Source organism: Styela clava, chromosome 4 (assembly GCF_964204865.1).
Source record: "Styela clava chromosome 4, kaStyClav1.hap1.2, whole genome shotgun sequence".
Taxonomy (NCBI): domain Eukaryota; kingdom Metazoa; phylum Chordata; class Ascidiacea; order Stolidobranchia; family Styelidae; genus Styela; species Styela clava.
Window position 1 is genome coordinate 19,571,109 of NC_135253.1, and position 24,077 is coordinate 19,595,185.

At 35.7% G+C, this 24,077-nt stretch overlaps 1 protein-coding gene across 2 annotated transcripts; it reads left to right on the forward strand.

Annotated features, from left to right (window-relative positions):
• On the forward strand, positions 1-23,681 carry LOC120326987 (uncharacterized). Of its 2 annotated transcripts, XM_039393349.2 has the most exons (21): positions 1-180; positions 1,888-2,030; positions 2,748-2,934; positions 3,475-3,625; positions 5,528-5,625; positions 6,572-6,774; positions 7,990-8,166; positions 9,054-9,230; positions 9,618-9,797; positions 11,336-11,519; positions 11,761-11,911; positions 12,333-12,430; positions 12,823-13,010; positions 13,390-13,569; positions 14,055-14,234; positions 15,186-15,332; positions 17,642-17,833; positions 18,641-18,838; positions 20,030-20,165; positions 21,420-21,589; positions 22,666-23,681. In XM_039393349.2, exons 1-21 carry the CDS (start codon positions 44-46, stop codon positions 22,779-22,781), a joined length of 3,393 nt encoding a protein of 1,130 aa, XP_039249283.2. In that variant the 5' UTR covers positions 1-43; the 3' UTR covers positions 22,782-23,681. The 2 variants fall into 2 exon arrangements, with proteins under 2 accessions (XP_039249283.2, XP_039249284.2); XM_039393350.2 differs by lacking the exon at positions 15,186-15,332.
• The last annotated feature ends 396 nt before the right edge of the window (positions 23,682-24,077 follow it).

The following is a 24,077-nucleotide window of genomic DNA, read 5'->3' on the forward strand; positions in this document are numbered from 1 at the left end:
ATTCAGAATTAATTTTTCGAATTACTTCAGTAAGCTTCCTAAAATGAGAGAAATCATCTTCATTATCATATTTGCTGGGTGTCTCTCCACAACATATGGATTATCATGTATGCCATGCAGCAATAGAACATGTGAAACCCCAAGCTGTAACAGCAGCGGATATGCTCTCGGTATTTGTGCGTAAGTATAAAATTATTTATTTATAGAAAATGAATTAATAAAATATAAAGTTGAAAAATAAACTTTATTGTGCAAAATGTATAGACATAAGACAATGAGCAACATTAAAATATGAAGTTAAAATATAAATTTGATGTGCAAAAAGTATAGACATAAGACAATGGGCAACATTAAAATATAAAGTTAAAAAATAAACTTTATGTGCAAAAAGTATAGACATAAGACAATGAGCAACATTGAAATATTAAGTTAAAAAATAACTTTATGTGCAAAAAGTATAGACATAAGACAATGAGAAACATTAAAATATGAAGTTGAAATATAAATTTTATGTGCAATAAGTATAGACATAAGACAATGAGCAACATTAAAATATAAAATTAAAAAATAAACTTTATGTGCAAAAAGGATGGACATAGGACAATGAGCAACAATATAAAGTTAAAAAATAAACCTTATGTGCAAAAAGGATGGACATAGGACAATGAGCAACATTAAAATATAAAGTTAAAAAATAAACCTCATGTGCAAAAAGGATGGACATAGGACAATGAGAAACATTAAAATATAAAGATAAAAAATAAACTTTATGTGCAAAAAGGATGGACATAGGACAATAAGCAGCATTAAAATATAAGGTTAAAAAATAAACTTTATGTGCAAAAAGGATGGACATAGGACAATGAGCAACATTAAAATATAAAGTTAAAAAATAAACTTTATGTGCAAAAAGGATGGACATAGGACAATGAGCAACATTAAAATATAAAGTTAAAAAATAAACTTTATGTGCAAAAAGTATAGACATAAGACAATGATTAACATTAAAATATGAAGTTGCATACAGTTATTTTGTACTTCATTAATTGCACAGTTATATTCTATTACAGGGCTTATTTACTGGCGGTAAATTAGACCTGCCTTAGCGTAATTTTTAATACAATAAATTATCATATTTATTACCTCCTCGAATAGAGAGGTGTCATTGATTGAAAAGTCTTTATTTACTCAATTTTTTTAGAGTTATAATATAGGTGAGTGAACTCAACGCACCAATTAGGTGTTCATTTTCAAAGTTCTTTTCGAACGTTTTTCACCCAGGGGGCCTCTGAATCAGTATAGTAATTTGTAGAAGGGAAAATTTAAAAAAAAATGAAATGGGCCTCCTTTTCACTTTTGAAACTTCTGAAGACTGAATGAAAAATAGAAAAAGATGTACAACCTCTGTTTTAGGCTATTCATTGAGGATAACATTGTGTGTGCGCAACTATTGACTTATAGAGCATAATATTGAATGTGTCCCGAGCATGACCCATAGAAGCTTCTTGCCTGATTAACTTATTCTTGATATGTTTGGTAGACTTGTTGGTAGATATTTTTTTACATTTCGGAATTTAACTTAACAAAACCGTGTCCATTGTGAATTAAATATTCAAATGGAATAGTAAATTATTCGATTAGGTTCTGACGAAAATTTTGAATCGATGCCTTCTTGTTGTTGTTTTTTGTCCGCCAAAGCTCGAGATGAATCCTGCAATTTTATTTTCGTGAAGCTATCTCCCATCGAGACGTTTCAATTCCACTTTTTCTCTCAGTTCTCTCTGCAGCTAAAGATGAGCGTGGCGTGTCATTCGTATATGTTCCAACTGACTTTGTCTTCACCATAAAATGACAAAAAATCTCACATGTATTTACACATTCCTTCAGTTGCTGTGATGTATGTGCAAAACCATACAATGCATCCTGTGGTGGACTCTGGAACCTTGAAGGAACATGTGACAAAAATTTAACATGCTATCACACCCCCGAACAACTGATAGAACCATATTTTGCCGAGGGGTCATGTGTTGGTAAGTTCAGTATTTGGAATAATTTTCAAGGCGTTTTTTTAATGGTTTTTTACGGAGAAGGGTCTGTACAACCAGCCCCTAATTTAAAAAAAATCTTCTAACAATTTAGAAAAGACTGTATGTTCCCGTTTCAGCATTGCACTCTCAATTTATTGCACGCAAGGCGGAGTGATAGACATAAGTTTCACCGTAGTTTCGTAACATGTTACCATTATTTATACCCGCACATGACGTGTTTCAAACAAAGTGTATTTTATTTAGGTTTTACGTCCTAAATTTTCAACAAGGTAGCGAAATTCGACAGACACAAATATTGCAATTTGTTCAAAGATACTGTTGAATTCACATAATTTGATGTTAAATAAATAGTGTTTTTTTTATAGCGTAAACTCGTTTAGCCTCGAGTTTTTGGTAATGGTGCCGTCGGTAGAATATTTTAGGCGAGTTAATTAAATCCCACCAGAGTGAGGGCTCGGTTATTATTTGAGAGGGGTATTTGTGAATAGAGGTATGCATAAAAATAAATTAAATTCTACTTTTCGTAAGTGAAATGCAACAAATGCGAAATGCAAATAAATTATTTTTTCCAATTTGATAATAAAAATTTATAATTTATAATGGATGTTGGTATAAATTTTGAGGCAATGGTGTAATTCTTTCATTATTGATTGCATTTGAGTCGAGTTTTATTATTTTCAATCTTCAATGTTTCTCCAGACTCGCATTGTAGAGCTATTATCGATGTTATTTGGGCAATGGACGGCTCAGAATCGATGGAGGAAAAAAATTTCAAAACTTTGAAGAAATTTCTACAAAATGCTACAATGGAAATTTATGACAAGTTCGGAGCTTGCGCACATGTGGAGATTTTACAGTATTCGAACAAAGATTCTGTTGTGGCATCGTAAGAGTTATGGTTATTTAAATACTGTATACACATAACAAATTTCAATGCTCATTGCTCACGAAGTATGTGAACCAAGATGGCGGACACCGGAACGTAGTATGTGTACCAAGTTAGAGTTAGGCCATAATTTCAGGTACAAATACTACGGGAATCACTGGGCAAGTGCCCAAACTTGTAATAAGACTAAAATATTGAAAATTGGAATAAAATTATGGCCTAACCCTAACCTCGTACACATTTTACGTTCCGGTGCCCGCTATCTTGGTTCACATACTTCTGGAGCACCCAAATTTCCCAAAAATAAGATTAAGAAATTTGAAAAAATGTAAAAAGATTGTGACACTTTATATCACGATATCATAGTAACAACTGAATATTCAAATGAAATAAAGTTTGAACTATCTAGTGTTTTACTGTATACAGAAGCTTGCTTCAAAATAGTCTTTATTAAAGTAAACATATCTTTAAAAGTGTTATCCTCACACATGGGCGCAATAAGCTACAATAAAATCTAATAGTTTTTTTTACGTTCGTTAGCATTCCAATTGAAGATTCCGAGCTATTTCAAATACCGTTTTCTCTTGGTGAATGCGTTAATAACGTGGATTGCATACAGCGAAGGTTGGACGAGATGGAACAACTTGGCGGACAGACGTTTACATATTACGCACTACGGAGGATTCGTGAGGTGATGTGAACAACTAGCATTCGAATGTTCCGCCCGGGTACATCCAATCATAGCTAATGAAGTATTTAGTAACAAGAGGTTTACAACCGGGGTTTAGTCAGCTAGGTCTGACATGGGCAAACTACGACTCGCGTGCCAAATTCGGCCTGTTGGGTAATTCAATCTGGCCCGTCTGATGCTACTACAACCAAACTAAAACCAAATTTTATGTTTTAGTTAAAAATAGCTCAAGGAATTTGTTGAGATTGCAATTCAATTAAGTTTTGGCCCGAGAGTTATCGTTTTCTACGTTTGCTTTTGTAACACTGTAAATATTGTTCATAAAATGTAACTTTTTGAGGTATACTCGCATGGCGCCAGTCTAGGTGGGCACAATTTTGGCCCCTGGTCCAGAAACCTAGGATTAGGTTCCGCGAGTTGCCATTCAAATCCGAGAATTGTATATTGTTGAAATACAATCAAATACATGGACATAATACTGGGTGTCCATATAGTCTTTTTACAATTCCAATTTCATTGTGAAGTCAGTTCTCAATATATTTGTTGGCTTTCAATCAGTAATAGTTTGAGTATTTTTACCTCATTTAATACAGCTGTAAGGGCCAAAATAATATATAGTATCGCTAAATTCCCTTTGCAATATTAAATATTATTGATTCTCTTTTTTGCGATGGTCATATTTTATGATAACAAATATAATCATATAGCCCAACATATGTATATTCAACTGCACATGGGTTCCTCGGACCTCACCTCTAGAGTTTTCATTGATCCGAACAATAAGGTTGTAAACCACTAAACCGTATGAAGTATTTGTTTTTAACGGTTTTGGACCAAATATTTAGGGTACTCCCATAGTATATGTACCAGGTTAGGGTTAGGCCTTAACTTGATACCGATTTTCCTTATTTTAGTTCTATTGCGAATTCGGGGCTGTCCGTGTTTACCAAGTGAATATACCCCCTGCCCATAAGTTTCAGTCAATTTACATAACTTGATGTAAAGTAAGCAAACAAAATTAGTTTCCTTCATATTGGTACACTACTTCTGGAGTGCCAATTTTTTGCCAACTAAATTTGAATCATTCAAATTGTTCTGTTTTCGATATTTCCTGCTTATGCTGAGTTGTCGTCGTACGAGGGAAATTATTGCGTGGTGTAAAATTACATTGTGGTGACGCTGTCTTCTTACAATATGAAAATAACCAGTGATTCTAGAATTGACATGCGAAAAACTACGACACGCGGGCCAAATTCGGCCTGTTGGGTAATTCAATCTGGCCCGCCTGATGCTGCCACAACCGAACTAAAAACCTAATTTTGATGTTTCAGCTAAAAAAAATATATCTCAGGGAATGTGTTGAGATTGCAATTAAATTCAATTTCGGCACGATTATTCCAACCTATCGGCTTTCTTTTCTCAAAAGATAAATACTATTCTATGCCATAGTATTAATAATCGTGTCCGGAAAATTCGCCGCAGGAAATGGAAAATTCGCCACAAGAGCGTTTTGCAATGAAACAAGTATTTTGATAGCATGAAAAATTGCCGCAAGTGCATTTTGCTGTAAAACAAGGGTTAGGGTATGCTCTTAAATAACGAATGTTTTTTAAATAAGAAGGCACTTCAAAAACCTATAAAATGCTCTTGTAGCGATTTTTCCTATGCGGCGAAATTTCCTGCTGCGAGATTTCCTACGGCGAAATTTCCTGCGACGAATTTTCTTGGAACCCTAAATAATGTGTAGGGCTGGCCGACAAGTATCAATATTTTTGCATTTTATAACATTGGTAGGGCAATTCATCATCACGCACTCGTATTCCGAGAGCATTATATATCAAGCACGAATAAAAAGACTTGTTAATAACAAAGATTAATTAGTAAAATATTTCTAATTAACAGGTCGAGTTAAAGAAATCATCCCGAGCTGAAAGATCGAAAAAGATTGTCATTGTAGTCACAGACGGGGAGGCTAGTGACGGGGCGTCTCTGTTAGAATGGTAATTCATATGCATGTCAAAATTTAGTTATTTCAACAACCTATCATTACAGTAGTGTAGTCTTGTTTTTATCTTCATTTAAATTTGTCGTGAACAATGTCGATAAGGAAGGATCGACAAAATTTTCCGCGATCCCAGTTAAGTCGGCATTGTTATACACGCACGCCGCCTCTCTGATCGCAATGTATTTTTTCGAGGGCTGGGCATTTTGAATTGAATGTCCAAATTTAATAGTTAAATATTCGAATAGGATCAGGCGGAAATTTCCGATCCCCGCCATCTTGTTTTTTATTTGGCCGCACAAGGTCGAGGTGAATTTATTGAAGCCGTAATTTTAGAATGGGATTCCGGCATATAACTCTATTCTCTATAATGAGTTATTGATGAAACATGTTTCTTATTATGTTTAAACACCCAGCTAACTGTCTAAGTCATAGATCTCATGTTTTCAGTAACTTTTGTGCATGTAGGACCTATCACAATAAAAAAAGTCAGATGCAATTGAATATCTTTCAAGTATTCGAGATTCGATTTGATTAAAAAAAAAATATTCGACTTTATACGGGAATCAACAGGTATTCGAAAATGTCCAGCCCTAGTTACGAATAAACCAAGGGCGTATCCAGGGGGTGGTTTTGGGGACCCCCCCCCCCCCCCAAAAAAAAAAAAAAACACTATTTTTGTTCGCCTGCGTTACAAGTTGGTTGTGTAAAGGAACTGAAACCTATGGGCAGACGGTTTATTTACCTGGCTAACACAGACAGTCCCCGGACGCGTAATAGAACTAAATAAGGAAAATCGGAATCGGCCTAATGTTATAACCTGTTAAGCACCACTATACGAGAGTTCCGAATTTTCAATTTTGCGATCAACCGTAAGTACGAATATTTCTGTTTTCACGAATAAGATTCATAAAATACAGCTAATTTTCAAATAATTTGCGAAGGTATAAGCAAGCAATACTGGATGGAATAATACCATTTGCAATTGGCATTGGAGAATTTGATCCCGAACAACTCCAGACTATTGCCAATGGGGGAAAGAGCAATGAACGAGTGTTCAGTATCGATTCACTTTCAAATCTCAATATTTCAAAAATTGGAGAAGTTCTCGTAAATGGAATTTGGAATGAAACAGTTCACGAGAATAGTAAGTATATTAATAGCTGATTTTACGGGTTTAAGTTTAATGGGTAATCCCGTAGTATGTGTACCTGGTTAGGTAATAGGCCAGGGTGGTCCAAACCCAGGCCCGCGGGCCACATGTGGCCCGCCACTTCATTATCTGTGGCCCGCGTGGCTTTCGGAGAGGAATCAAAAAATCGCTTGCTGAGGAAACTAGCGAAGTTAAACGGGCAAAGTTCTTGGCACTATGGCCCGCGAACAATGCAAAAGTAATTTTGTGGCCCGCGGAGCTGCCAATCTTGGACCACCCTGGATTAGGCCATAATTTTATTTTGATTTTCCTTATTTTAGTTCTATTACAAGTTCGGGGACTGTCTGTGTTGGCCAAGTGAATATAGCCTACCCCCTGCTCATAGGCTACCGTCCTTTTATACAACTTGAAGTAAAGTAGGCGAACAGAATTAGTTACCTCTATATTGGTACACATACTTCTTGAGCGCCGTTTTATGTTTATGGTCATGCACATGGGTATAATCTGAATTTTATGATTTGTAATTTGTTTTGTTTATATGACTGACTGGTAAGAGACTTGAACCGGTTTGAATAGTTCTACCTCATTGAAATGCCTACAATTATTTGCTTTATTCTGGAAATTTGCATTATGTTAACATAATTGCTCGTGGATCTTATAACACTATAAGCTCGTGATTCACCTTTGCATCGACCTGTTATATTGGAATGCTAGAAATAACTATTTTTAAGTGATCAAAATGTTCATGGTTTGAAATGCAGCCTATCCAGTTTCTAAAAGCCTGGTGAAGTGATGGGCATGGGATTTGAATCCGAAAATTTTAATCATCATGAATGAGTTCATTACCCTTCTCAATTCTGTACACAAAACATTTTTCAATACAGTGTTACATTTTGAGTGTTTTTACAACCAAAATAATTATTTCGTAGCAAACTAGGTAATTTAAAAACATCAAACATGAGAGCTCCATAAAGAGCCTTTGCTAGAACGTAACTTTGAGAAAAAAATTTGATCAATTTACTAGACGAAAAATGTCAATAATTTGAATCCAAAATTGCCAAAATTCTTGCACCGTCAAGAGCAATATTAAAAGTTACAAACAGTAATAGGTTACTCATCTTGAGAAAACATCACAAACCTGTGTGAAAAGGAAGGCACTTGGAAGCATATAATGGAAAATAAGTCAATAATTTAAATCCTTTTTTACAGTAACATGCGCTTACCCGGAAGTGTACTCACCGTGTACAAATCCTGATTGCGACAACACATGTGAGAATCCTTTCGGCAAATGCGTCGCTGATTGCAAAGGAGTAGGGTGTGTATGTGCGGAAGGATATGTGAGAATGGGAGGTGAAAACCAAACGTGTGTTAAATATGGAGATTGTCGTAAGTAACTCTTATTTTATAGAACGCGAGGTGTGGTCTACTTATAGATTGACAGGCTGCGTTGTTGGTTTTGGTCGTTATGATGTGAGAAAATCGCTTTCCGACGGCAATTCACGGACAGGCACTGATAGTATCAGTATCAAAATTGATCAGAACTGAAGGATTGTAGTCTCAAGTAGAATAGAACTTTTATTTTCAATTTTCTAAGGATCCCATGGAATCGTTGTTTTACTTCAAATTCAGCTTATTATTTTACTGCAAAATTGTTCTTGTTTTTGTTTTTATCGTTTTGTTGTGAAAAAATTACTTTTTGCCGAAACTCAGAAACTGACGACATGATCAGTACTAAAGATTTGCAAAATTTTAGAAGAATATATCCGTTTCTTTTAATCTTGTTCCATTTTTCTATGAGACCTCTGTCTCGACATTACACCAAAATTAGCTGTTCATAATAGTGTGATTGTGGTGCAAGGCAATTTGATTTTTATATTCTTTATTTATGTGTATATTTGCTTCGAGCATGAGCGTAAGTATGTGTATGTGCTGTCGGACTAATACATTTCAGCGATAAGCAACATTTGGGTCTCATGTAGTTTCTTACCTGAATAACTTCTAGTGGGCGTGGCGTAACAATTATGGCTGACCTTCACCATACTTTGGCAATCTCTATTTCGGGATTGTGACGTCGCAGTAACGTAATATTTGGATGAAGTAGTCAGGAATGATATATGCAAAAATTGTTGCATTGTTACGCCACGCCCTCTAGAAGATATTCACGTAAGAACCAACATGAGACCCGAATATTTTAACAAGATAGCATATTAAATGCACAGGTAGGGTTTTCTTATCTCTATTGATTCTCAACCCGCGTGTAAATTCTTTTCTAGCCTCATGCCCCTATCCACAAGTCTACAAGACATGTACATCTAATTGTCCCCCGACTTGCGAAACTCCGAATCCCTTCTGCATCCAATCTTGCGCACCTGCTGGCTGTGTGTGTGCGGAAGGATATGTGCAAAAGAGCGACAATGATACAACATGTGTGAGACAGGAGGATTGTAAAAGTGAGAATAGAGCAAATTTTGAATATTTCATCATTTCTTATTTAAGTTACATTTTACCAATTACTAAGATCTTCAAATGGTTTAAATTCTCATTTTCTTAATATTACAAAATAATTATTTTAAGAACTTATCAATTAATGCGAAAACAATTGATAAATCATAATTTTGATTTGAAAGAGATATCAAAATAATAATAATAAAAGCATTCTCAATTATGGAAATATCAGCATTAACATTATTGTCAGTGTTCAACCAAAATCAAAATGTGTACCATGATGAGCTTTGAAACTACATTTGTTAATTTTAAACATTCAACCTAATCATTAAGAAGACAATTTGAACGCATGAAAAAAGTTAATGACATAACTTACCAAAATTTTCTTTCAGTGTCATGCGTCGATCCATTTGTCGAAAACTCTTGTCCATCATATTGTCCCGCAACATGCGACGATCCGAACCCCACTTGCATACAAGTTTGCGCACCCTCAGCTTGCACCTGCCCAAAAGGTTACTTACTATCAAAAAGCGACAATGGTACAACCTGTGTGCTGCCGGAGAACTGTCCAGGTAAGAAACATAAAATATTGAGTATATTTTTACGTCTGCGTGGGTTCGCCGGCTCGAATACCGTGGGTGATAATTATGTGCGACAGGATTGCTTGACTCCTCGCCGTCGTAGGGTTGTTCACGTAAACGCTGGTCGCTTACGGATTCGCCCACCATCTCGAATTACGAATTACGAACGAATTACAGGCTGACTAATACCCGATATAGCCGGACGAGGGACATAGTTCGTCATATGATTAAGTCGACTTTCCTCTCCCCGGAACAATATGTAAATATTATTTTGTGTTTTTAATGATCTGAAGTATTGTTATTACTTCATTCTACTAAAACTACTAATTGTAAAAATCAAGCATTACCACGAAAAAATAAGAACAAGGCGACTCAATTTGGGGCATCAAATAAATATTGAAATACAGTAATACCAAAAAACATTTAAATGGGTGAAACGCACTTCTTAAACTGTAAGAATATGCTTTATTGTCTTGATAGTGAATGTCGCCAGTTGCTAACAGGTAAATTTTTGAACTAACTAAATCATAAATCAGTTTTGGTCATTATCTGAAAAAAAGTTAAACAGGATAAATATAACGATAGTTTCTGAAATACGAGTGGTCATCACCCCTCACTTTCGTGGAATTAACTAATGGCGCCGTGTAATAATGTTAATTCTTATATGTTGGCGAAAAATTGCACATAAACATTTTTTTGCGTGTCGTGACGCTTGTGGTACTTTCAATCATCATAGCTGAATTTCCATACATTAATGTAAGTTACACATCAATATTATAGCTATTTATGACTATAAATTATCAAGTCATCAAAGTACCGGTTATAGCAGGGGTCGGGAACCTTTTTGGTCAAGAGAGCCATAAAATATACATATTTTCAATTGCATTTCCGTGCGAGCCATATAACATTTCTTCACTTGATCAGGCCTGAAATGTTTACTCAAAAGTCAACACATACAATGTCAATATACATTTAATGTGATTTCTGATGCTGCATGTAGTCGCTGCGGGCCTTGAACGGTTGCTCACATGCAGCCCAAGTTGAAATCTACGATTCTCATCACCCTTTTTCGTTTAGGCATCTCCGTAGTGTTTTTAAAACTCTATCGCTTTGTGATGTCACAATATATGTTCCAGAATCCCCTTGTTTGTCACAATGCCTGTCTGGTGATTATCTCACATAACATAGACATGTGCTGGGCGCGCGTTCTCAAACGTTTTGGGAATTTCCTGCCAAAATTGGCTATAAAAGAGTTTGAAATCTTGTAACAATAGTAAGCTTAGTCTTAGAATATTAGATTTTTCTGGGAGCCATATGCCGTCACCAAAAGAGCCATATATGGCTCGCGAGCCATGGGTTCCCGACCCCTGGGTTATAGCATGCCATCAAAAGAACATTTTATATGTTTGGATGGTTGTTTGGACAGCTTTATAGAAAAAAAAGAGAAAATATCTGCAATCCTAAAGACTACTAAACGTTTATCTTGGTGCTTTTTATCCGACTTATTTAGTATATTTCGTATATTTCAGCTCAGAAGAAAGCATTGCTTGAGATAATCTTTGTAATCGATGGATCAGGATCGATCGGAGAATCAAACTTTGCAATTGTGAAGAAATGGCTTGTCAACCAAACAGTAAACATATATGAAGCTTTTGGAAACTCTGCACGTGTTGAAGTATTACAATATTCAAACAAAGACAATCCCTGGGACGGGTAATATGTGAATTTACTATATATACTATTATATATCGGATAATATCACTTTGGTGTAATAATATAATGCAATTAAAACCTCGTAATTAGTTGATTTATCAAATAATTTATGACAAATTTAAAATACCTTAATAAATAAAAATTAAGGATAAACTTTGATCAATTTTAATATCACTAATTTTGTATAACGTTTGCTTTGGTTCTAACTCAATTTGTATAAGTCTATGACAATTATTCCTAGGGTTTCGATTGGAGATTCAAAGAAGTTTGTTATTCCGTTTGTGCTGGGTGATTGCGTGAATAATGCATCCTGTTTCACACCATTGATTATGAACATGCCATACTTGAATGGGGGAACTTATACTTACTATGCACTACGGAGAGTAATGGAGGTGAGATGGGTTGTGTAATAGAAGCATGAAACGTAAGAAAAAAACGCTGATGTTTCTTATATCAATTAGTATCGAGGACGATTTTATTGTTGCCGGAGATTAGTAGATGTATGGTTGTAACTATATTAATTTAAAGTATTTACATCGCTATATTAATATTTCACCAATTTCAAATTTTCCAGATGCGTGCAACCACTTCACACTGGTTTTATTCTATTTTATATTTGTTATTTGTTCATAGACAGTGTTTGAACCATCGTATAGCGTTCTTTTTGAAATTTTTGTGACATCAATTGTTTTTGACATTTTAGCCTCAATGATACGCGTTGTTTTCGACATCAAAACTCACTTTACGAGCCGTTCATTTATTCATTCCTCAGCTCTGTTCCGGAAATCACTATGTGTATTTATTTATATGCAGGTGGAATTTCCAAAATCTCCAAGCTACGCAACATCCACGAAAGCAGTTATCGTTATAACTGATGGCGAAGCTAATGACAGTGCTTTCCTTCGTGGCTGGTATGTTACATAGTTGCTGATTGATACTTTGTAAACTAGCGCTGACGTAAATTAATGTGAATGTTATATTATATCATTCCTATTACTGGTGAACAAATGTGCATTGAACATCTGCCCCAAATTATTCACTTCCACATTTTAAATATTTGTTTTAACAAAACCTCAGAGAACTGAGTTTGAGTCTTGCCAGCTTTGTTTTTTACCATGTTCTAAAAGAACGTTTCTTAAAGATATACACAACTTTTAACCCTTGATAAATTCGTATTGGATGGCAAAATGGGTAGTAAAATAAAAAATATGTCCGAGTTGAGAAATTTACCAAAGAGTTCAAAATGACATAATACCATATGTTTGCTACTGCGTTAACCACAAATCCATTCTTTATTTTTAAGGCATGATAAATACAAACATATGTTAAACACGATTGCAATAGGAATTGGACAATACGAAAAGTTTTTGAACCAATTGCAAGATATTGCAAACGGTGGCACGGGAAACGACAGAGTATTTACCTATGCGGATTTCGGTGCACTGCGTGAAAGTTCTTCCGATATTATCACTGCTCTCATCAATTCAACATGTACGTCATTAACTGATGCAATACTATACAATCTATATAAAACACCTTTTAACACAGTGTTCTATTTTGAGTGTTTTTGCAATCAAACTAAGTGTTACGTAGCAAACTAGGTAATTTTGAAACATCAAACATAATAGCTGCCTGTAGGGTACTCCCGTAGTGTGTGTACCAGGTTACTGTTGGGCCATAATTTCAAGTACGGGAGTCACGTGGATAGTCACTGAACTCGTAATCGAACTAAAATAAGAAAAATTGGAATAAAATTATGTCCGAACCCTAACCTGGTACACATTCTACCTTCCGGTGTCCGCCATCTTGGTTCACACACTACGGGAGCGCAAAAAAGTTAATGACATAACTCACCCAAACTTTCTTTCAGCGTCATGCGACGATCCATTTGTCGAAAACTCTTGTCCCTCATATTGTCCCGCAACTTGCGACGATCCAACTCCCATCTGCATACAAGTTTGCGCACCCCCAGGTTGCACCTGCCCAAAAGGTCATTTACTATCGAAAAGCGACAATGGTACAACCTGTGTGTTGCCGGAGAACTGCCCAGGTAAGAAATATAAAAAATCAGTAATATTTTTACTTCTGCGGGGGTCCGCCGGCACGAATCCCGTGGGTGGATGGTAATTATATGTGACATGATTGCTTGACTCCTCACCGTCGTAGGTTTGTTCACGTAACCGATGGTCGCCTACGGCTTCGCCCACCATCTTGAAAACGAATTACAAGCTGACTAAAATCCGATACAGCCGGACGAGTGTCATGGTTCGCCATATGATTAGGTCGGCTTTCCTATCCCCGGAATAAATATGTAAATCTTATTTTGTATTTATTTAATGATCTGAATTTCTGAGTATTGTTAATACTTCATTCTCCTTAAACTACTAATTGTAAAAATCAAGCATTACTACAAAAAAAATGACGACTGAATTTGTGGCATAAAAAAATATTTAAATGGGTGAAACGCACATTTTATCTATTATTATTTTCTATTCGTGTTACTATTACAATTATGTTTTCATAAATCTATTTCAGAGAAGAAATGTATCTTTCCAGAGGTTCACACAAACTGTGCGTTACCATGTTTAAAGACTTGCAGTGATCCTAACCCTATTTGCCCCGAGATCTGCCAATTGAATCAATGCGTTTGCGCTGAAGGATACATCAGGAAAAGTGCAACAAACTTAACATGTATTCTGCAGGATGAATGTCCAGGTAAGGAGCCTTATAGCTATTTTGAAAGCTCATAATTGCTGTGAGACTTGTTCAGGCAGGGGTGGGCAAGGTTTTTGGACACGGGGCCATAAAATTTGCCCATTTAGACTGGCAGGTCATGTAAGTGGGACGTAAAAGTTATATTTTATGAACAATATTTACAGTGTTACAAAAGCAAAAGTGGAAATATTAAGCCCCGTGCCAAAACTAAATTTAATCACAATTTCAACAAATTCCTTCAGCTATTATTATCTGAAACGTCAAAATTTGGTTTTAGTTTTGTTGTGGCAGCATCAGGCGGGCCGGATTAAATCACCCAACGGGCCAGATTCGACTTTTGGGCTGTAGTTTGCCCATGTCAGGATTAGACAATCGTCAATTTATTTCTATAACCAACATCTCTGAAGATGGCTGGGTGTTGTTCTTATATGAATGATACGTAATAGTTTTTATACGACCTATTTATACGCCCCTTAGCTCCGATAAGGGTTCTGTACAAATAGTCACTGCTATTTTAAGAACGTATTATAGTGTAGACGGGTCGCTATCATTCCGGTTCTGCACCGCCTACTCTATTCATTACATCCTGGGCGGGGTAGTTTTCAAGTACGACTAATTTCACGTATACCGTGCAAATGAGCAAATCTGTTGGCGCTCTAGAAGTATGTGTGCCAATATGGAGAGTTTGCCTACTTTACATCAAGTTGTGTAAAAGGACTGATACCTATAGGCAGGGGGTATATTCAATAAGTCAACACAAACATTCCCCGAACTCGTAATAGAACTAAAATAAGAAAAATCGGAATAAAATTGGGACCTAATCATATCCTGGTACAAATACTACGGGAGTACCAATCTGATATATTTGAAAAATTACTGAATTTCACAGTTGACATGCTGATCAATTATTCATTTTTTATATTTCATTTTTTTTTATCTGAACTCGAACAGAACCTTGCGAGCCCAAAAATTGTGGAATTGTTCCTCTCTGCTTTGAACCAAATTGTCCAGCATATCCATCCGCTAAATGCAAATCAAATTATTGCGATTGCACTCAATGGTACGAGGATGGATTTGGAAGACGAGTTGACTGCAACAGTAAGATTCCTATTTTTTCGAATTACTTTTTGTCCCTTTGAAACCCTGTACCAGTTTTTGTTTCCTCTTGATTTTTATGCATTTGGTTCTTGATTTTTTCATTATTTCAGATTTTCATTCTCATAGACAGCAATGCACTAAAGTGGGCGTACACAACCTGCGCCCGCAGGCCAAAAGCGGCCCTCAAGAAGCAAATGTGCGGCCCGCAAAACGAGTTTTTACCTAAGTTCAATCGGTTCGTGCGAGTAATTCCAATTATGTTGCTTTACAAGGTTATACCTGAGTCCAATTTATTATCTATGCTAATGACGTTGCACGGGCCTAACAGCTAGCTAGTGCGATGCGAACAACTCATGTCATAAGTTCATTACCCAAAATGTTTGTACCTGCACGAAAGTTATATGTTATATAAACGTGCGGCCCACGCTTTCACCCAGTTATTTTCGTCTTTATTAAAGGTTGCACACCCTTGCAATAACGTGCAAACATAAAGTTTGTTCGGTACTCCCAAATATTATGGGAGTCACTTGGCTAGTCCCTGAACTCGTAATAAAACTAAAACAAAGAAAATTATGGTAAAATTGAGGCCGAACCCTAACCTGGTACACATACTATGTTTAGGTGTCCGCCATCTAGGTTTACATACTGCGGGAGCGTCGATTGTTTTAGTTGCTATAATATGATTGAGAACGTTGCTTGACCATAGCTCGCCGAAATCTATCTAGAAAACTTTATAAGACAAAAAATTACTGTGGGATATTATGTCCGGGGAAGACAGAGAGAAGACTTCCAGCTTTCACTCTCAGGGCAATTAACAATATTTGCGCCCCGTGACTCACAACATCATTTTAATAAACCACTTCATTGATTCATTTTGCATTTAGTGATAGTTTAGCAATAATTACTTTCCAATTCCGGTACTCCCGTAGTATGTGTACCAGGTTAGGGTTAGGCCATAATTTCATTCCGATGTTCCTTATTTTAGTTCTATTACGAGTTCTAGGACTGTTTGTGTTAGCCAAGTGAATATACCCCCTGCCCATAGGCTTCGTTCATTTACACAACTTGATGTAAAGTAGGCGAACAAAATTAGTTACCTCAATATTAGTACACACTCTTCTGGAGCGCCCCACCTCATGGCCCTTGCAAAATTTTTCACTTTTTCACTTTTCTAGTACTCGCTCTCATTTTACTATTTTTTTTCGGCTGGTTCTTTATTTCTACGTCCCTCAACCTGCGAGTAACGAGTCAAATCGAGTCAGGGGTAACCCGAGTCCCGAATTGAGTCAATTACTGAACTAACTATATTTTACTTGAGGTTAAATTAGTACATGTCCGGGTCATTTCACATAGATCAAAGGTGTGCAACCTTACAAGAGGCAACCTTTAATACCGAAGGGCCAAATACAAATATCTGGGTGAAACCACGGGCCGCACTTTTTTAACATAGGCTTTCTAGTAGTTGCAGGCACAAACATTTTGGGTCTTGATCTTATGAAACGCGTTGTTTGCTTCGCACAAGCTAGCCGTTGTGGCCTTGTAACGCCATAAGCATAGATAATGAATTGGACTCAGGATAGGCCTAAGTAAAGGATTTGTACTTACTAACACGTACCAGATTGAACTAAATTAAAAACCCCTTTTGCGTGACGCATAATTATCCCTTGTGGGCCGCATTTGACCCGAGGGCCGCAGGTTGCACACCCCTGACCTATATGACTCACGTCACTTCGAGTCTTTGATATATGGCGTCTCAAGTCCAGCCCGAGACGAGTAAATTACTACGGACTGCACTACAGTATCGTTTTTACAATAGATGGCTATTGTAATAGCCCCCAGTAAAATATCTATTTTTGTGTTGGTGGTATAAATGAGATGGCCAAGTGGTTTTAACGTTGCATTGCAGGTTCCGGCATTCGCCTAAAATAGAAGTCTTATTCAAATCGGTGGATACCAGCCTTATTCGGAGTACAAAGTCGTGTAAAAAAATCCAGTATTTTGAAATTTTATTGATCTTTTTTTTCTGCAATCCTGCCTAAGGTCGGCTATCAAATCATAACAAGCTGTTATGAATGTTTGATTCAAGAATCTTGCTGCTGAATTGCGACTGACAGTTGAAAAATGATTGTCAGACCCCGGTCAGACAAAACGTTACAGAAATACATCTGTGTTAGTGTGCAGCAAGACTCTTGAATCACATAGTGTAGTCATCTTTATTCTTTTCACAGCATTCTTGCGTTTAATGTACACTTCAATAAAAGCATAGAGCAAAGATAGTTGAGCTATTATTATTATTTGTGTATTTTCAGACAATACCTGTCAGTATCCTATGATACGTTCCGATTGCGGAAGTGCTTGTCCTACTACGTGTGAGACAGTTAATGCTGATTACCCAATCGCTTGCACTCTTCAATGCATCGTAGGTGCCTGTGTCTGTCCAAAAGGAATGGTGTTGAGGAGTTTAACTGACAGAGTATGTGTAACTCCAGGAAACTGCACAAGTAAAATATACAATATTTCTTGAACCTTCATCGACTTAATTTATTTGTATATCATTTTTAAGGTACCCCTGTAGTGTGTGTACCAGGTTAGGGTTAGGCCATAATTTTATCCCGATTTTCCTTATTTTAGTTTTATTACAAGTTCGTTGACTGTCGATGTTAGCCAAGTGAATAATCCCTGCCCATATGCTTCAGTTCATTTATTCAGATTGATGTAAAATAGGCGAACTAAATTAGTTACCTCCATATTGGTACACACACTTATAGACAACTAATTTCTAATACGCCGAAGTCACTATTTACTTTATCCGAACAAAGTATTATTTTTAGTCTTCAAATTTCGCCACAAAGGTGATATTCCAATATTCTGTTTTGTTTGCTTTCAATGTCATACACACGGTTGTCTAAAAGGGGTATAATCACTCTACTATTCATCTGTGTTAAGTGTATCCTTTCTTTTGATCCACCCTATATAATCCCACTAACGACTTCAATTATTCAATCCCATTCTAAATGTTTTTGTGAAGAAGATTTTTATAATTATTCGTAATAAAGAATTATTTAGACATTAAACCTTTAAAACTTCTCGTCATAAATAAAGAGTAAAGTCCCAAGAATACGGGAAGAATTTTAAAAAATTTATAGTTTGCTTGCTACTATATTAAAATGGTTTCATTTACCAACTTTACATTGTAATCGCGGCTGTGTTGTGTGTATTCACAAACGGGTATATTTACATACCCAATAACTAATGGCATCTTTTGTTGTTCCAAATCTTAAAAAAATAACAGTATTTTTTTTATCCAGAACCTCCAACTGTCTGTCCTTATCCAAAAATGTTTCAACTTTGTCCGTCCGCATGTCCTGCAACCTGTGACAATCCCAACCCTGGTGTTTGTACCAAAAGTAACAGGCAATGCGCAGAAGACAAATGTGTTTGTCCGCCGGATCACGTGCTCTTCAGTGAAACAGATGGAAGATGCGTTCATGCTTACGAATGCCCAGGTAAGATTTTAGAACGTATTCATTCTAATCTTGATGTACGTCCTTGTGTAATGCTATAGTGCTAGTGTTCTTTAAACAAATGCTATATTTTCCCTAATATTTGATAAGTAATACTATTTGAAGTTGAGTTTTAAATAATTGAAACTACGTTATTCTGGGAAAATAATGTTAGTGATATCTTTCCTCATAGATAATATATAAATCGTTACAACCAATAATAGGGCGGTGTGTGCCAATAAATTGTTGTCAATAGTGATACTGATTATTTAGGAAAACAATTTTCCATCATCTACTGGGAGTATGATTTTAAATTTTCGGTAGTTAAATATGTTTCTTCAAAAGGACTATCACTCAAAAAGATTTATACATTATGGTCTTTTCAAAGTCCATGAATTTTTTTTTTTTTTATTATATCCGATTTCAAATTATTGCGCAGATAATCCTATTTGTGATTTCCATGAGCTCGTCTTGTAGCGCGGTTCAAACGGCGTATGCTATGGAAACGATACCTTCAAGGGCATATCTTCATTGCCCGTGAACTATTAACCAGTACTCGTAGCAATCTGAAGCGGTTGATTCGCTAATTTAATGAACAATGTCTGTTGGATGTTTGCTGTTCGCATGAAATGGAAAATATGACAAACAACTCACTCGTGAACAGTTTTTAATTCTTCTTTCTGTGGATAATAATATAAAGGCTAAATAAACTAATAATAAATGCGTGGATGTCACGCCGAATCAAAGTTGTTTACACATTCGTATGTTGGAGTAGATTGACAAAACTTTGAATTTTATATTCATTGTTAATATAGAGTTATTCAGCTAAAGTTATTAGAATTAATGTCGAGGACACAGACGCAGATAAACATAAAATAACTGCATTAATATCGTATACTACCACAGGTACTTCTAGTATGAATGGCTCAACAATTTTTGAGTATGTGATTCCAATGTTCGTCAAACTACGTCATTCAAAAAATTACGTCACACAGTAACGTAATAAACCGTCAAAACATACTGATCGTCATCCAAAGCGTGCAGACGGTCGCTCGGAATCACACAAGCTACTATACTATACCGGACCCAGAGAATAACTTGAGCCTCGTGTAAAAGTACACACTTTGATAGCGGGGTAGATAATTCCTAATTATATATAATACTTTTATACTGACAAATTGTCGTTTAATTTAGCCCGTGACTGTATGGCCACCTGCGCTCCTTTGGAATTCACTGGCTGTTCATCAAAACTTTCTGAAGCGTGGTCTTGTCATTTGTCCAATTGGATCTGCGCTGCATATGAATGGAAGTTGTCTATGGAAGAGTGGTGGTGAGCAGAAATATTATTGAATAATAATAGTATTTGTGTTAGAAAGCAACAAACCTCGTTTTTTCGATGTTTAACCTCTTTGTTGATAAAATTTTTGATACTCATGTAGTATGCGAACCAAGATGGCGGACACTGGAACGTAGTATGTGTACCAGGTTGGAATTAGGCCATAATTTCAGGTACAAATACTGCGGGAGTCACTTGGCTAGTCTCCAAACTCGTAATAGAAGTAGGGAAATTGGAATAAAAATATGGCCTAATTCTAACCTGGAACACATACTACGTTCCGGTGTCCACCATCTTGGTTCGCATACTACAGGAATACCAAATATTTGATATGAAAGTTACTTGCTCTTTGATATCGAATATTAATAGTATATATTCTTGATATAAAGATTAGTTTACATTAAACTCAGGCTCCCGGATTTCTGATTTTTCAATAATTTAGCACTTTTGCACTTTTCAATGCAATATTAATGAAAATAATTCAATACTCTTTCTGGTTTTTGACATATTTTTATAGCTATAAAAGTATTGAGTTTGTTAGCAAAAAAAAAAAACGAGTTTTAAAATTTGTTTTGTGGTGTCGGCAACAAAATAAAAAATTGATCACCATGTGGCGGTTCGCAATCGCGTTGGTCAGACTACTTGTACTATCAAAGATATGATACTAGTTCGTTTTGGCCCTTGTGGGTATATACTTAATCAAAGCTTGACGGAGCATTTCAAATCCCAAATTTGAGTCAAAAACAATTCTGATTACAATGAATTTCGACTTTAACTGCAGCACCAAACTCGAAAAACCAGTTTTTTCAAATAACTTTAGTTTGTGTAAGTTTCGTTAATGAACTGTTAACAGTGCTTTTTTAGTTTTCGTACAAAATCGTACCTTCTATTATCACGATTGAAAGTAACTTTGATTGGGTGGTAACTGACTCAGATGATCGAGAATGGTCGTATCGTTACCACCCAGTCATCTGCCAAAAACTTTTGGTTCGCTTGGCTCTCTCTCTCTCTCTCTCTCTCTCTCTCTCTCTCTCTCTCTCTCTCTCTCTCTCTCTCTCTCTCTCTCTCTCTCTCTCTCTCTCTCTCTCTCTCTCTCTCTCTCTCTCTCTGTGACTTCATAGTTATGTCACCGACTTCTGACTTCGGTGAAAACATTCCAAACTCAAACATTCCTATTCCGCCACATGACTACACATTGTTTCTTCAGACTATCTATAGTCATCCAAAATTATACTTCAATCATTCAAGGTTCACAACTGGATGTTACTCAGAAGATGGAAGGATGGAATACAGATGGCGTGAAGCATTTAGCTGTCCAGAATATGGAGATGTAGATTGTGTGAGTCCCGGAACCAAAACTTGGAAGACAGATGCTTTTGGATGTCAAAGATGGCAATGCGGTAGTGGAGGATATCGAGGTATGCTTTTATTACTTCTTAGTAATCTTCGATGATTTTAACAACTTTGATAGAAACAATACTCTGATATGTAACCTAATATAAGTCACTGATATATGCATGTGGCTGATATATAATTTTAAATTCAACATAGCGAAATAGATTTGAAATAATACTAGTGTTGCAAATGGCTTTTTTGTCGAAAAAAAAAGGATTTTTGAACTATTCCTTGAAGCACGTGACATTTATGTTCAACACAAAAGTTTACATATAATTTATTTGAATATATATGAAATTTATCTTCACAACCCCCGTAAAAATCATTCTTGATACCAATAAGCTGTTGAGGTTATAAACTTGCAGTGGATTGTGTAAACGCCCCATAGTGTTATTATTTGGACAAGTCGTTTCTACATTAAATGCCCTCTTCGTGTATCACAGGGTAGTCAAAGGATGTTTGTAAATTGAGAGAGAATAACTTTTATGCAAAGCGTCCTAGATTACTAAAACTTCAGAGCACAATCGTACACAAACAGAAGTGTTCCAATTGTTAGTGTTCAATAAATTTTCATCCTTCATTTTCTTGAGAGTAATTGGAAAATTAAGAGGTTGTTTTTATGCTGCCCTGTATTATTGTTACTCATCGATTTTAATCGGTAAGTATGTTGATAGGTATTTGTCTGTTTGTCTGTCTGTCTGTCTGTCTGTCTTTCTGTCTGTCTGTCTGTCTGTCTGTCTGTCTGTCTGTCTGTCTGTCTGTCTGTCTGTCTGTCTGTCTGTCTGCCTGTCTGTTAGATGCACGCGATATCTCACGAATACGAGATTGAATCTGCTTCAGATGTTGCATGTGCATTCATCATATGTCGGACCAGAAGCCTATTGATTTTGAATGAAATATTTCGTATAACTAGTAGCGAGTTATCAATTAATTAGTGATGGAACACAATGTGTCACTATGAGGTAAGAGCGCTGTTTTGGAGGATCCTCTAACTTTCGATCGATAAGTCTTCGGTCTCTGACCGATATTCTCGTGTTTTCTATTTATGAACAAAACATTGGCTCTTATTACAACTTTAATGCGTTTTTCTATCATTTAGATACTCGCCAACTTGAGAAAATGTGGAAAATTCACAGCATGAAATACCAACAGATTATGAAACTCTATAACGAAGCGAAGATGGTGTGCGGAGGTGGCAGCGTAGGAGAATGCTGAAAAATAATTCAATAATTTACTAATTCGCTAATTTTATTTCTTACATCCATCCAAGTATGTAAATAGTAGGGTGATGATACAAGATTGTAGATTAATGTGTATTTTACAAGTAATTGAGATTAAGTATCGGTTGGGGTTAGACGTGACTAAAATGGCTATTGGCAGATTTATGTCTTATCATTGTACATCACTATTTTTCTGTGCGCTTAAATTCTACAAGACAAATTGGAGTGAACCCTGACTGCTATTAAAAAATTTCGAATCCTGGAACTCATGATATAAACAGAATCCTAAATTTAATATTACTGAATACCATCACAAGATTTTTCACCACATTACAATAAAGAAATCTTTTCTGATATCAAAAAATTTACATCCTGAATTAATTTTTATTCCAATTTATTTTTTACAAACAAAATTGGCTAATGCAAATAAAAGCTCTGATTAAATGTCTTCATTTTAGATACAACTATTCAGATTTATTCTGTTTTATTTTCGTTAAACATAGATTTCACATTTGTTAAAAAAAGCTTTTATGCCAAGCGTATGGTGCGTTCTCATATTAATATGCTTCTTTCATGATTATTAATAAGTATATTTTAGCAATTATTCAAATATTTGGTTTAGTTTGTCCCTTATTTTACTTGTAGATAGAAACCATATTCAAATGCTGGGTATTGGGGTTTGTATTTAATATTTCAGCAAAATATCAAAGTTTTTGGCATTGAATTGCCTACGATGATATTTTTTACTCACTCTATTACTCCATTCTATAGAATTATAATTATTTTTAAAGTAGCATCCATTTTGTATTGTCTATGTATTACTTTCCATACTTGCAGTATCGTAACAATAGAAATATAAAAATACCTTAGTTGCTAATACAATCTATGTATTGAGTCTTTTTTTTGAATATGATTATCAAAACAGAGTGTTAATACTATATAGTTGTTCTCAAACTTTTAAAGTCGCGCCCCCTTTTTAGAATTGGTCAAGTCCCGCGCTTCACCTAAAAAATAACTAGCTAACAATAAGCTACAAATAACAGATAGTAAGGCAAAAGTATGTTTTATTTAAAAAATATTTTGAAAATACTCGGATGGAATCCCAATCTCTAAAAAATAATAAAATGTAAATATTCAAAATGAAGTGGCAGTTTGAGAACCCCTTCTTTAGAAGAAGTGGGAAGATTCAAAAGTTTAAGACCTCCTTTGTATTGAAATATTTAACAACGGGTTCTCTCGGAAATAATTTCATAAAAATATTATTAATCGTCCGAAACCTTGGCTGTTCCTG

What these genes read in the sequence shown, in the direction of transcription:
- LOC120326987 (XM_039393349.2), top strand. Translation starts at nt 44, where the DNA reads ATGAGAGAAATCATCTTCATTATCATATTTGCTGGGTGTCTCTCCACA. An exon ending in CACTACGGAGAGTAATGGAG is followed by an intron (nt 11,912 to 12,332) that starts GTGAGATGGGTT and finishes ATTTATATGCAG; the next exon opens with GTGGAATTTCCAAAATCTCC. An exon ending in GTTGCCGGAGAACTGCCCAG is followed by an intron (nt 13,570 to 14,054) that starts GTAAGAAATATA and finishes AATCTATTTCAG; the next exon opens with AGAAGAAATGTATCTTTCCA.